This window comes from Leuciscus leuciscus (genome assembly GCF_965113295.1).
Source record: "Leuciscus leuciscus genome assembly, chromosome: 22".
NCBI classification, from domain to species: domain Eukaryota; kingdom Metazoa; phylum Chordata; class Actinopteri; order Cypriniformes; family Leuciscidae; genus Leuciscus; species Leuciscus leuciscus.
Genome location: NC_138746.1, coordinates 21,369,511 through 21,383,551, shown reverse-complemented (window position 1 = coordinate 21,383,551; position 14,041 = coordinate 21,369,511). Strand labels below are relative to the sequence as shown.

The following is a 14,041-nucleotide window of genomic DNA, read 5'->3' as shown; positions in this document are numbered from 1 at the left end:
ATTATTTCACCCTTTGCTTACTGTACAAATGACCGAAAAACACTACCATGACATGAACACACATCATGTGTGTTCATGTCATGGTAGTGTTTTTCAGTCATTAGCTCAACTAAGAAGTTTAAAAATAAAGGTGTGAATACAATCAAGAACACTCCAGTTAAACACATGGTCAAATTTTCAAAGGAAAAAACCTTCTATTTAATTATTCAAAACAGCAGACAAATGTAATTGAGACACATATTGAAAGGTTAACTGTTTATCTGGTTTGAAGAGATTATAAATGACCAGGAAAAGCATCTTCAGTCATTAAAAATTTGACATTAAACACATACACAGTTCACTAATGTATGGGACATATCATGTGATGTCCACATCATATAAACCACCAAAGTGAGCAATTAGTGTTTAATAAGAAACAGCACTAATCACAGGTGTTACAGGTTCTACAGATGTACAGAGATGAGCCTGACCCACATTAGAGCTCACAGATTCTGAAAGACACAAGATCTGCAGAGGTATTACTAATCGAATCCACAATATCACTTCCTCCAACTAATTTGTATTACTCTGTTAAGCTGTAAACATTTAATTAATTTCCAGTGTTTACATTTTGCCAATAGAATGATTGTTTTTACATAAATATGGAAATAGCAATGCGTTGCATAAACTCAAGAATAATGACACCGGCTTTATTCCAGTGTTTAGCTGGACAAAGAGAGAGAGGAACTAATTAGGAGATGATCCCTGTGGCCAAATAACACCATGGAATAGCAAACCCCTGTCGCTGTACATCTAAAACCACACATTTCCAAAAAGGTGGGACAGATTGTCTGGGTGATGTATACCTTACCCCCTTTCCCAAAAACAATAAATCAATAAAAATGAGTCCCAGAACTCTCACCCAATTGTCCTCACAGATTCTAAATCTTTAGTGGAGATTTGTTTGTCAGGTTGTGAGCACAGATTTAAAAAAGGCAAAACAGAATAAATGTATGACACTCAAGACAACAGGTCAGATACGATAATCAAATACTCTCTCCCAACTTCTCCCGACTTCTGAACCCTTCGCCTACCATTACAGTTCAACAGATATCAAAACAAAATAATTAATGTTTGGTCAAAAATACTCCAAATTAGAGGTAGAAAATGCATTACGAAGGCCCTTGTAATATCAGGGCATTACATGAAGACATAACTGGGAAAACACATCACATGTTAGAGTTTTAGAATGTTTAAATATGTTGCCATGTCATCGATCATGTAGGATAGCTGACATGGGATTGCCTAAAATCACAACATGACCCAACTATCATGGCAGTAAGATTGGATTGCCTGTGCAGGCCAGCACATACTTTACTGCTCAGGGATGAGAGTGGAATGGTTCTAAAAATCCAAGGAATAGTTCAGAGTACTTGTGGAATTTGCTTTCATATTTTCTTTTCTTGTCTTTGCACCTCAAATATCTGTCATCTTAAACTGGTACAGGCGGGTTTAGAGTTTGGGCAGAAGCATTCAGACATACACAAACAGACAGTATCAGATGGACTATGGTTTTCTCTCCGTTTGGAGGTGATGGTCCCATCTCGGTCACTCTTTAAACATGAGTTGTAGCTTGTTCGGTCTGTTCTTAGCGGAAGAAGCCCAGTTTCTCTCTTAGCCACTCCTCTGTCAGATCTTCGGTGTTCCTTATCTCAAACACCTGAAAAAAATAATATTTAGAAGCGATTCCCACTACACTGCTTTAAAGAAAGAACATCACTGGGTGTAAAGTCAAGTGTTTCACCTTGGTTAGTTCAACCGTCTGTACCAGTTTGTTTTTGCTGCCAGCATACATCATCTGCTGCTCAGGTTTGCATCCTGGGAAAGTGTTTCATTTTAGAGAATTGGAGACATAGCACTGCTTCATATTACTGAGTTTGTGCATATAAAATTTTTCATTTTTAAACAGTTTTTTTTTTACCAACAGGACTGGAGAAGATAAAACACAGAGGGTAGGACACTCTCCCATCATCGTGCTGGTACTTGTAGCTGTAGACTACAAATGTGTCACAGGTTAGGGAAACTAATGATTGTTCAATGGTGAATGGAAAATAGAACATTTCTTCCCAAAGTTCCATAAGTTTCTAGAGTTTAAATCCTGGTAGTGTACAAAGTGACTTTGTTTTAGTTAAGGATATCTGGGCTGTCTCTCTGGTAGCTCGTTCTTCAGATCTTCAGGGGAAATATCCTACAAGAAATCAAACCCTGGTTTACACCATTGAGCTGTTCAATTGTAAACTCCACTGGAAAGCCGTCTATTATGTATTCATGCAATAAAAGTGGTTATATGATGTGTGTGTGAATTTACCTCATGCTCCTCCTCCAGAATCACCAGCTGTTTGTCTTTATCAATCTTCACTGTAACCAGAGGAGAATACAGCAATGTCAACATTCAATCCTCATGGTATATGAGAAAGTGTGAGCATGTGGACCAGTTTGAGTGTTTCATTTAAGTTGAACTCACTGATGATGGCAGCATTATTGGTTTCCTTCCTGAAGCGGAAATCGCGCAACTTTTTCACCAGGTCTTCGTCCACCTCACACACAACTAAAGATTCACTCTGCACACACACATTTTTCTTATTACTATTTTTTCACATTTTAAAATATTATAAAATCTATCAGCGGTTACATTTTATTGTAAGGTGTCCGTGTTACAGTGTAATTATACAATACATTATACAATATTTGAAGTATGTGAATTATGTAGACCAAAAACAATAAATAAAAAAATTTATATATTAAGGAGAAGTGGTCAAGCAACAGAAATGGACAGCAGCATGTAAGTGTATTTGTTTCTTTTCTCATTTGATTTTAGTTGTCGTTGCTACTGTGTTAGACTAACAGGGACTAATCACAGGAGTCAGGACTTGCATATTGTTGCCCAATTGTTGGTTTGATTGCTTCTAATGTTCTCCTCATTTTCAGTCGCTTTGGATAAAAGCATTTACATGTAAATGTAATTTATATTTTGGTTTCTTTAAAATAGCCATCCTTTGCCTAAATAACAGCTCAGCACACTCTCAGTCATATTATAACCATAGTTCATTAGGTGTATCCAGCGACCACATTCAAGGCTGTTTTTCCTCTCGTCTTGTCGGTTGGCTTAGACAAGCATGTCCAAAACTTTTGACTAGTAGTGTATAAATAATTAATCAACCTGAAAAACTCCCAATTACTGGTAATCTCTTTCAATATGACTGAGTCATACAGGTTAAAGACACACACAGGGTTGAGAGTTTGTAAGCTCCAATAAGTGTTCAAATGAACAATCTAAATCAAAATGCTAAAAATAAATATCTACAACATTAAACTGACTTTATACTGACTAATATTGTATTTGAGTCAACAAGGTTGAGAACCACTGACCTATAGTAAGAAATAACCAGACTTAAAGTAGAGAGAGTGGAAACTACAATGTATTTCTTCTGATTGTGAAATTGTTATTCTGTTAACAAACTCAGTTCAATATAATGCTATACAACGAGACCACCTGTCTACTCTAACACACAACAACATCCAGCTGTATGGGGTCTTCAAAGATTAGGAGTTCACAAAACTCCTCCATTAAGACAATGAGTGTGGGTCATCAGGAGGAGAACAACACTTTCTTAGCTGTTGATGTGGCGGACGAAGTGGGCAAACGTGTTTGTCGTGCAGTGCTGGTGGAATGCGAAGAATTTATTTCATTGCATTGTTTGCCATTTCTGCTCTGATTAAATTACATTGTTTGATCGTGGCTTGACGTGCCATTCCATGAAAAGGAGCCACACAGTCTTTTTGTCGCTCAGAACAGCAGATTTTCCAACATTTCCTTGAAATACTGAAGTGTGAGCAGAGCACGTCCCTGCCCGCAACAGGAAATGAGAATTCCCCGGGAGCCGCCGGAATTCCATCATATCACTTATGTAAGGCAATCCTATCTCGTGAAAATTCTAAACAGAGTTTTAGGGTAATTGTAACGCCAAACGTGTCTTTATTTTAGTAAACTTTATAAGTCGGTGTGATGCAGGAGAAGGTTTGACATGCAGCTCATCACAAAGCACTGGGTGGAACTGCAACAGGGCTCTTAAAAAAACAACAACCTCTATAACATACACATATCACTGACCCTTGAGGCCTACGGCGTTATTTGGAAATGCTTCCGTATTATTATACATCCTATAAGACAACGCCGCCATTAAAATGTTTTTATTAATCCAAGCCAGTTTTTGTACTCACCATTTTCACAGACAGCACGAGCCCAGCAGTGCAGGAGTTCTACCGTGCCGCGTCTCGTGACGTTCGTTTGACCAATCAGAACGCCTGAACGCGCCAGGCTTTGAATGGCTGACTGTTCCTGGATCAGTTCGTTTCACCCATAAAAGGACGAGCTCTGTCTGATTCCAGAACAGCAGCGTTTTGACATGAACTCAGCTTGATGTTCATGGAAAGAACTATCGAATTAATGCTTCTATCTCTCCCATGGACTGTATAAAACAAGATCTCTCCGCACCCACAGGGACATTAAAGGATTTGGTTGGATTACTATCTGATCTAATTAAATAGCTAACTAACTAACTATATATCGAATTATAGACTCCCATAGACTGTATAAAACAAGATAAAAAATAAAAAATAAAAATATAAGAATATATATTTATATATAAAAATATAAAACCATATGTAACAGATTGAAACACATTTCTATAGGGACGCTCGTCAGGAATATATAACATTTTGTTTTCGCACAAATTTTTTAAGCAGATTATTATTATTTTTTTTCATATATTTATTGTAGAAAATATAAAATTCATGTTTTTTTTATTATTATTTATGGGAAATATAAATTTACATGTAAATGTAGCGACATAAAAAGCACACAAATCACGGTTCAAATTGTGGATATGTCCCAAACTTTAGGATCAGGGTAGCAAAAAAATCATATATTGGCCTCATAGGTTGACAAACACCGTTTTTGTCAACCTTCACATTAACATTCACCAGTTGTTGGAAAATCTTTACTTTTTCAGGCTCTGTTCGTGGAAGGACATTTAAAAAAAACGGAAAAGTATGTAAACCAGTTGTGGGAGTGTGATTCATTTTATTATGGTTGTTTTATTTTAAGCATCCCAGGGTTGAACACCCCCCTCCCCACTCTCCGTCACAGTAACCCTACGCATGCGCAGATAAACCGGCCCATCCCTCAGATGACACGCCCATCGGGGAGCATGCGCGTGTGTAGCGCTCATATCTGATCTATAAACACAGTAGATTGATCTGTGCCTTTAACTACAGCGGTAAATGTCTTATCCATATAATTTGGTGCTCACATTGTTTTCAAACACGCCGTTGAAAACCCTTAATATTCCAGTTATCACCTCACTTCCTGTATAGAGTTTAGTAATACTGACTTTCGGATCTTTTCGGGCGACGGGACCTGGTGCTGCTCAGAAACCCGTATCTTTGGACCGCAGGCCCTGATCCAGTCGAGGTGCTTGTGCTCTCAAAACTGCTCACATTTCACCCAAAATGCGCATGTGTATAGATGACACAGTTTAATTTGTGTATAGTTAGAATGGTGCCTGATTTAATCTTAAACCAGATCATTTTTAAATGAATAGTGTTTAAAATAACCATTTGCGACAGTGTGTTGAATCCAGTGACGTCTCTCTTTATTAATAGCGTCTATATAACTAGTTGTCTACATGTGCTAGATTTATGACATATTATGATTTGCATACAATTGTATGATATTAAATGTCACTTCTTGTTTCTCTGTTAGGCCATGGCAGACTTTTCGGTAAGTTTTTTAACTGTTTATGAATTGTTGTTCACTTGTATCATTTTGGGCTTGTATTTCCTCCTGTGTTAGTAAAATAAGAAACTTTGTAATTTAATACATTGTTACCAGCAGTAGAAATGACTGTACTAGTAGACTCGGTTATTTACATTTCCCATCAATTTAATTTAGTATTCTTTATTCAGCAAGTATATTCAATAATTCAATAAAGATATACAGTATTATAAAATACAGTGGGGTCCAAACGCGTAAGACCACTAGTGGAAAAGTTTCTATTGAGCATTAATATATATATATATATATATATATATATATATATATATATATATATATATATATATATATACAAATTTGCTTCATTACTGACCTAGAAATATTAAACATGATTCATTTTACATCATAAAGTTGCTTTTGTTTTTGTTTAGTTTTTTTCCGAAGTCCTAAAAGTTTATTTACAAGTTTAATTTAAGTTTTTAGTCCCATATATTCAATTTGGTCTCAGTCTTTTGAACTCCACTGTTTGCCCTAGTAAGTCTTTGGCTTTGCACCGATAAAAACTATTCAAAAGTATTTTTGATAAAATTCAGTTGATGTTTCATTTGCTGTGATATCTCCTGCATCTTCTTCCTGTAGCTTGCGGACGCAATCCCAGATGATGTTTCTGGTGAAGCATCAAAAACTAGGCACACCAATCCATCAGCTCCTGGAAATGGTGCTCCGCCCCCCACTAACCCTGGATGGCCTGGTGCGGCCCCTGGTGGCCCTAATTTCCCATCCTCAGGAGGCCCTGGCCAACCAACAGCCCCTTCTGGCTTTCCCCAGAGCGGGCCATCTGCCCCTGGTTCCTTTCCACCCGGCCCAGGAGCCCCGGGCCAGTTTCCTGGAGCCCCAGCTGCCCCGGGTGGATACCCTCCAGGTCCGGGCGGATACCCTCCAGGTCCGGGTGTACCTGGACAGTTCCCCTCCAACCCTGGAGCTCCAGGACAGTTTCCCTCGATGCCAGGTCAGTTCCCACCAGGTGGGGCACCCATGCCATACCCTGTTCCTGGACAGTTCCCTTCCCCACCGGGGGCTCCACAGGGCCCATATCCAAATGTGCCTTACCCACCAGGTCCATCTGGGCCTGGCATGTACGGCCCAGGAGGCCCTGGTGCCTTTCCACCAGATGGAGGCCCAGGATATGCAGGAGGAATGTTTCCCCCAATACCACCAGGGTCCTGGGGTACACACGGAGGGGGCTTCCCTCCTCAACCTGGCCCACCAGGAGGCTTCGGTCCAGGGCCCATGGGACCATACGGAGGGCCTGCAGCTCCAGGTGGAATGCTGGTGAGTAATTATGACCGTATGAATGGGTGTATAATAGGGCTGGATATTGACACAAATTTCAAGATTTGATTCGATTTCAAAACACAGGCTTGCGATTCAATTCAGTTTCTAACTCAATTCATAAGGATATACTGTATATTGGGTACAGTTACATGAGAGTTATTTTTCTCCCTGAAGGGATGACTAATACTGTAACTATTTGGGGGAACCCTGTCAGTTGGTACATTACTATTAAATAAAAGGTTAAAATTAACCTCTGATTTGTATACAAACATTTAAATTGCACATAAGGAAGTTTTTATAATAATATAAACTTTAATGATAAAGATTACATTTCTACTCCAATCTCCAATTCAGAGACGGATCGATTTCGGTTCATTAAAATGAGAATCGATTAAAATCGAGAAATGAATATTGTCAACCCAGCCCTAGTGTATAAAGGTATTTGCATGTGCGAGTCCGCATATATGTGTGTGGGATAGGCTTGGTTTGGTGGTTGCTGGGGATTTGTTTTTTGGCCTTCTGGAGTTTATTTTATCAAAGTGTTGGTGACATAAGTGTTGCTTTCAGGTTTGTAGGTTTAGCTCTTGAGGTCTGGGATGTTCCTGCGGTGGTCTCATTCTGCTGGATCACGTTAAAACGACAGATCTCAAAAGCTCCTCTTCTTGTTTTTCAGCCACCATATAGACCTCCATATTTTTGAGCACAATGAGCAGCTCAGCCAATCACAGGAGGAGGACAGCACTGCAGCCATCACAAAGACCCCAGTTAACATCCAATCAGAGTTCTGGACATTTAGCACAAACTCATGCTGATATATTTGCATATCACCTTTGCAAACAAATGCACATATTTAATGTAGCTGAGACACTTTCTGCAAAGTACACTCGTGATTATTTTAATACTATTGACGGGTGTATGTTTTAATGATGTTATTGCATAAAAAAGAGAAAAAATAAATAATGCACTTTGTGTTTATACAACCAACAGATGTGTGCTATTGAAATTTAAGGTTTTTAATGGGCTGAATTTATTGTTTGTTAAAAGTCAGATATTGTAGGTAATGTTGAGAAGCTGACAAGTTCAAGATCAGTCAAAAGTTTGCGGTCAGTGTTTTTGAAATCTCTTATGCTTACAAGGCTATGATCAAAAAGACAGTAAACTATTATTACTATTTAAAATGACTGTTTTCTATTTAAATATATTTTAAAATTGATCTTTCAGATATTCTAATATGCTGATTTGGAAAATGTGATACTTTTTTCAGGATTCTTTAATAAATAGTAAGTTAAAAAGAATAGCATTTATTGGAAATGGAAATATTTTGTATCACTTTTGATCAGTTTAATGTGTCTGCTGAATAAAAATATAAATATCTTTTATAAAAAAAGATCTTACTTATTCCAACTTTTGAAAGGTAGTGTGTGTTTAATCTGTTTTCACTGAAAGGAATAATGAGTCAGTGGGTGGGGTTTGGAATCAGGGATTGGCAGTTTATGAGATTTGTCACAGTGTTGCCATAGCAAAGTTGTTTATAAACTTGATGTCATGTGATCTCTGACGTGGCATTAGCTAAAATAAGAGAGAAAAAGGGACGTGTGTTTGGATTTGTTTTGGGTGTTTGCTGTTTAGTATACATAAGCTTTTATGACGTTGAGTAACTAGCTTCTATTAGTTTTTTCTTCTTCTTTTTTCCAGTTTAAGTTGGAAAAATATTCCGTTGAATTGAACAGTCCAGTTAAATGTCAGGAGGGGCTTCGTGTTATTTTGCACACTATGGAAAAGCCATGGAATTTTATAATGGAGAATGGAAGAAAGTTAGAGACCTGAGTAAATGTATTAAAGGATGATGAAACCTGTCAAGTACTTCATGTGTAAAACTCTTGAGCTCTCAGGGGAACAGGGCTAATCCAACATTAAGATAATGATTATGCACATATTTGTTCTTTGTACTTAATCACAGTTTATTGGTGTATAGACATTGGTGGTGGTTGAGGAGATTCCCCTCTGCTATGTAAAGTGCTTTGAATACCCAGAAAAGCGCTATATAAATGTAACAAATTATTATTATAATAACTTTATTAAAAGTTTTGGGGTCTGTAAGATGTATTTAAATACTTTTATTCAATTCAATTTCAATTTCTTTTTATTGTCATTGCATGTAAAATACAATGAAATTAATTAGCAAACCTTTTATTTAGCAAGGGTGTATTAAATTGATCAAAAATTACAGTAAAACATTTTAATGTTACAAACGATTTCTATTTTGAATAAATGCTGTTCTTTTGAACTTTCTATTCATCAAAGAATCCTGAAAAAATGCATTTTGAGCAGCAAATCAGCAAAGGATCATGTGACACTGAAGACTGGAGTAATGATGCTGAACATTCAGCTTCGCATCCCAGGAATAGGTTATTTTTAAATTTCAAATTATAATAATATTACACAGCATTACTGTTCATACTGTATTTTCGATCAAATAAATGTATGAGATAATTATTTATGCATTTATAAGCATAAGAGACTTCTTTTAAAAACAAACGAATGTGTACAGACCCTAAACTTTTGAACTGTAGTTTATTTGTAAGAGATTGCAATTTTGTGTCTCTTATCTTTATTGTGCAGTCAAATTTTGGAATATAGAGTTCATTTTAGGATAGAGATCATAACGTGTAGCTGCTTGCAGGTGTTTTCTTTGCAATTAGGGATGCCCATTATATCTCCATATGGTTATTGGTGGATATTATTAGCTTTACATTTTAAAGGGATAGTTCACTTTGAAATTAAATTTTGGTATGTTTTAGCTTACCTCAAGGGCATCCAAGATGTAGGTGTCTTTTTTTCCGCAGTAGTTTCAATTTTGATATTTTTAGGTCAAACCGTTCTTGTCTGTCAGTCATATAATGCAGGTCTATGGTCACGGTCTCAAAGAGCATGCACAGAGTCCAAATTAAAACAATTCCCCATCGTCCAAATTAAACAATTCCCCATCGTAAGTACACATTGATGGCCCAAGACACGAAACGAGCGGTTTGTGTGAGAAAACTAACAGTATTTATATCGTTTTTACCTCTTGTACACAGCCACGTCCAAGTGATCTGAGAGCGCGGGCGGGTATAGATATATACACTAGATGTCGCCTTGGCTACGGTTTCGTTCCAATGAACTGCAGTAGCCAATGCGACTTCTATTGTATATATCTATACCCGCCCGCGCTCTCAGATCACTTGGACGTGGCTGTGTACAAGAGGTAAAAACGATATAAATACTGTTAGTTTTCTCACACAAACCGCTCGTTTCGTGTCTTAGGCCATCAATGTGTACTTACGATAGGGAATTGTTTTAATTTGGACTCTGTGCATGCTCTTTGAGACCGTGACCATCGACCTGCATTATATGACTGACAGACAAGAACGGTTTGACCTAAAAATATCAAAATTGAAACTACTGCGGAAAAAAAGACACCTACATCTTGGATGCCCTTGAGGTAAGCTAAAACATACCAAAATTTAATTTCAAAGTGAACTATCCCTTTAATAGTATCAGTTGTTATTGGATTTGTAGGTATACATGCTAATTTCCCCTATTTTTACATTTAGATGACCTTTGATGTCATCTAACACTTATTTACATTAATTTCTAAAATCAAGTTAATCTTTGAAAACACTAATAATTAATAACACAGTTAAAAATAATCTTTAGCATATCTCAAAATTAATATCCAGTTTTCATGCTGCATATTATAATGTACACATTTTTACTTAATCCGCCTTTTATTGGTTATCAGCCATAACATGCCAGATATTAAATTTTTTACATCCCTATTTACCAATATCAATAGGCTATCTACAATAATAAGGATGAAGGATACATTCTTTCTTACATATATTCTTCTTGTAGAGACCTGTTAAATCTGTTAATGACTTCAAATAACTTCTGTTTGTGTGTGTGTTTTAGCCATTGCCGTACGATCTACCGCTGCATGCAGGGATAATGCCCGGCCTCCTGATCACTATCGTGGGTGAGCCGGTACCCGGAGGAAACAGGTAACACACACATTTATGTAACAAAACACAGCATTACTTCACCGTGTCCAAAGCAAACACCCACTTCTCTTTTCTTAGGTTCCATGTAGATTTTGTGAGGGGGCATGATGTGGTTTTCCATTTCAACCCACGTTTCCACGAGAACACCATCGTACGGAACACAGAATTTGGAGGCTGCTGGGGTCCCGAGGAGAGAGATGGAGGCTTTCCCTTTGTGCAGGGCAGACAGTTTGAGGTACGGCCTTCTGATTTACCTTCAGAGAAGGAATTTAAACCATGCCTGATTTCAGTGGTGTGTCCTTAGGCCACGTACACACTGTACAGTTTCAGGAGTGACAACCGCATTGAAATATGGGAGTGAACCCCCTGAATTATCATTCCTTGTACAGAACATGACTCGCTCCTGAAATTGCGATGATTGACACCGTGGGAACCATAGCGAAGTCCTGGCATATTGCGCGTTTGGTATCCTCTATTTTTTACCAAAGTGATATTACAGTGATCAAAGACTCGTTGTGTTTAGCAATTTGAACCAAACCACGGTCGACAGAGGCAGAGTTCGGTTTATGTTTGGAAGGCAGCTTTACAGAGCGCGCCCCTGCAGTGTTGACATGTCCACTTATTATAAGTGTCTTTGGGCTTGTTGATTGGGCTTGGCTCATCCAGTTTATGCAGTTATTAAAGTAGACAGGTGCAGGTTGAAATTTTTCAGCTGTATTTCTAAAATAAATGTATGTTCTTCTTTGCTGTTTTTTTTTTTTTACAAGATCTGGCAACAAGAATGAGTCAACCCTCGTACCTCTTTCCCTGTGGTTTTCTTGCACTGCGCTGGGAGTGTAGCGGTTCAAATTTCTCACAGTTCGTTTTTTATCACAGTTTTAGGGTCACGTGTTCGGCTGCATACGACACTCTCATGTTTAGGGGAAGTTTAGAACAAAGTTTAGGGGAAGCCAGAATGCGTATATCCATCGACAGAAACATACATAAGCCTAACTCTATTTGTCTGTCTTGCGTGTGTTTTTTTTTCCAACAAACCATATTATAGATGCATATGCATCGTCTGATTTAACATGAACCACGGTGCAAATGTATGCCGAACTGTGGGTAGACAACAGTACGGTTCGATTTTTTCCTGAGAACCGTTACACCCTTACATCACACACACAGAAGATGTGTCATTAACAGCTGGTTGTTCAGTTCCGTTCTGTTTACACTGCGTAGTATTGTGTAAAAGTGGTTTGTCAGTTGTGTAAAAGTGGTTTGTTTGTAAGTTGAACTTATGTTACTGAACTGTGTGTGTACAGAACAGGACTAAGCACTAAAAGGTGAATTGACAACCAAACGTTACGTGCAGTGTTCATGGCCCTAATGTGTTTTTGTGTGCAGCTGAAGATCCTGGTGGAGACAGACGGGTTTAAGGTGGCTGTGGACGGGGTTCATCTGCTGGAGTTTGAGCACAGAACAGGCGGGATGGAGGATGTCACTCGTCTGCACATAGAGGGAGACCTTACTCTGTTCAGTGCAGCCCCCAGCATGATCTGAAACACAGGGAGCCATTTGACAATGTTGAGGTGACACATTAAGTCATTGGTCTTTAGAAAGTACTTTATCTCCAAAAAAGTGGGACGAACAGAAATTAATAAAAGTAATAATGATGTATCTGTTACACGTCTCTCCATTGCAGATTAGTCAAACACTTGATCGCCACATGATCTAAACAATTGAAATACAGATGTAGAGAAAGTTCCGACTCGTCTGAGAGGTCATCAGGACACTGATATCACTGATGCGTGTCTAACACACCGTAACGGTCTGTTTTTCCTCATTCTCTGACCCGTCAGAATGCATTATGCTAGTTACCCTTTTGCATGTATACCGGAACGTAACTAATTTTGTAAAAATCAAACATGTATTGCCCAGCCTTTCACACGCTATGTTTATAGTTATCGATCTTTAATTCAGGAAAACTGCAGACCAGAGCTGTGACACTGTGCTGAATTACATCAGATCAAAATGGCTGAATATTCTTTTATTGGTATGAATGTTGGAAAATGTTTATTATTTTGAATAAAACCATAATAATTAAAGCATTGTGATAAAGGAGATAAGCAAGTAATTATGTCCGAATAAATGCTGTATTACCCCAATTAAAATGTGCTTGTTCATATTATATTCTGCATGTTGACCTGAGACTGGAGAAAGTATTTTAACATACAACTTACACACTTCAAAGTTTTGCTGTGCTCTAGAAGTATGCACTTCACTGGGCATAGAAACGTACATCATTTTAGTAATGTGACAGTGTGAGTATTGGGGCAATCTGTCAGGTCATGTTATACAATTGTGTCTTTATACCATAGACCCATTTGTCATTTGCATCTGTTTTAGCTTCTTAATTTATGTTACGATTATCAGCATTATATAGACCTTTGTCTTTCCACTTTTGTACAACTGAAAAGTTGAAGGTGAACCATCACAATGTTGTGCAATAAGTTGGTGTGAAAGCATGCATACTATTTTGGATTCAAAATATAACTGGGACACAGAGAAAGTGATTACCATATTTTGGTTTACTGAACACACCATGTAAATAATATTTGCAATTGTCCACTTATATGGTGTCGTGGAAATTCTTAATACGAATACAACCTACTTAATCTGACTTCTTCACCACGGACAATTTAAGCAACTTCCAGTTGTTAAAAATAAAAACTACAGTATCTCGAGGTAATTCCCTGAATTACCTTAATACTTACAATACAATACAATACTTCCCTGAAGTAAGGTGATGGCGTCCCATGAAGAAGCTACTATCACTACCTCAATCACACTTGAGCTGTTTCTTTTG

The 14,041-nt window shown here is 37.8% G+C and overlaps 2 protein-coding genes across 4 annotated transcripts; one reads left to right on the top strand and one right to left on the bottom strand.

Annotated features, from left to right (window-relative positions):
* Positions 1–169: 169 nt before the first annotated feature.
* On the bottom strand, positions 170–4,411 carry gmfb (glia maturation factor, beta). Its single transcript, XM_082154568.1, has 7 exons — positions 4,261–4,411; positions 2,504–2,600; positions 2,348–2,397; positions 2,178–2,227; positions 1,961–2,043; positions 1,784–1,857; positions 170–1,699 (listed from the first exon to the last, which is right to left on the bottom strand). The coding sequence occupies exons 1-7, from the start codon at positions 4,261–4,263 to the stop codon at positions 1,628–1,630; spliced, it is 429 nt and encodes a 142-aa protein (XP_082010694.1). The 5' UTR covers positions 4,264–4,411; the 3' UTR covers positions 170–1,627.
* Positions 4,412–5,329: 918 nt separating this feature from the next.
* lgals3a (lectin, galactoside binding soluble 3a) lies at positions 5,330–13,370 on the top strand. Of its 3 annotated transcripts, XM_082154522.1 has the most exons (7): positions 5,330–5,512; positions 5,804–5,821; positions 6,455–7,147; positions 11,105–11,193; positions 11,272–11,428; positions 12,580–12,764; positions 12,878–13,370. In XM_082154522.1, exons 2-6 carry the CDS (start codon positions 5,807–5,809, stop codon positions 12,733–12,735), a joined length of 1,110 nt encoding a protein of 369 aa, XP_082010648.1. In that variant the 5' UTR covers positions 5,330–5,512; positions 5,804–5,806; the 3' UTR covers positions 12,736–12,764; positions 12,878–13,370. The 3 variants fall into 3 exon arrangements, with proteins under 3 accessions (XP_082010648.1, XP_082010647.1, XP_082010649.1); XM_082154521.1 differs by having other exon boundaries at positions 5,331–5,512; positions 12,580–13,370; XM_082154523.1 differs by lacking the exons at positions 11,105–11,193; positions 11,272–11,428; positions 12,580–12,764; positions 12,878–13,370 and adding an exon at positions 7,824–8,134 and having other exon boundaries at positions 5,346–5,512.
* Positions 13,371–14,041: the final 671 nt, after the last annotated feature.

Bases quoted from the DNA above. Each gene is read 5' to 3' on its own strand.
- gmfb (XM_082154568.1), bottom strand. The intron at 1,858-1,960 runs GTAAAAAAAAAA...ACACTTTCCCAG, and splicing joins TATCTTCTCCAGTCCTGTTG to GATGCAAACCTGAGCAGCAG. The intron at 1,700-1,783 runs GTGAAACACTTG...TATTTTTTTCAG, and splicing joins AGACGGTTGAACTAACCAAG to GTGTTTGAGATAAGGAACAC.
- lgals3a (XM_082154522.1), top strand. The intron at 7,148-11,104 runs GTGAGTAATTAT...TGTGTGTTTTAG, and splicing joins CAGCTCCAGGTGGAATGCTG to CCATTGCCGTACGATCTACC. The intron at 11,194-11,271 runs GTAACACACACA...CTCTTTTCTTAG, and splicing joins CCGGTACCCGGAGGAAACAG to GTTCCATGTAGATTTTGTGA.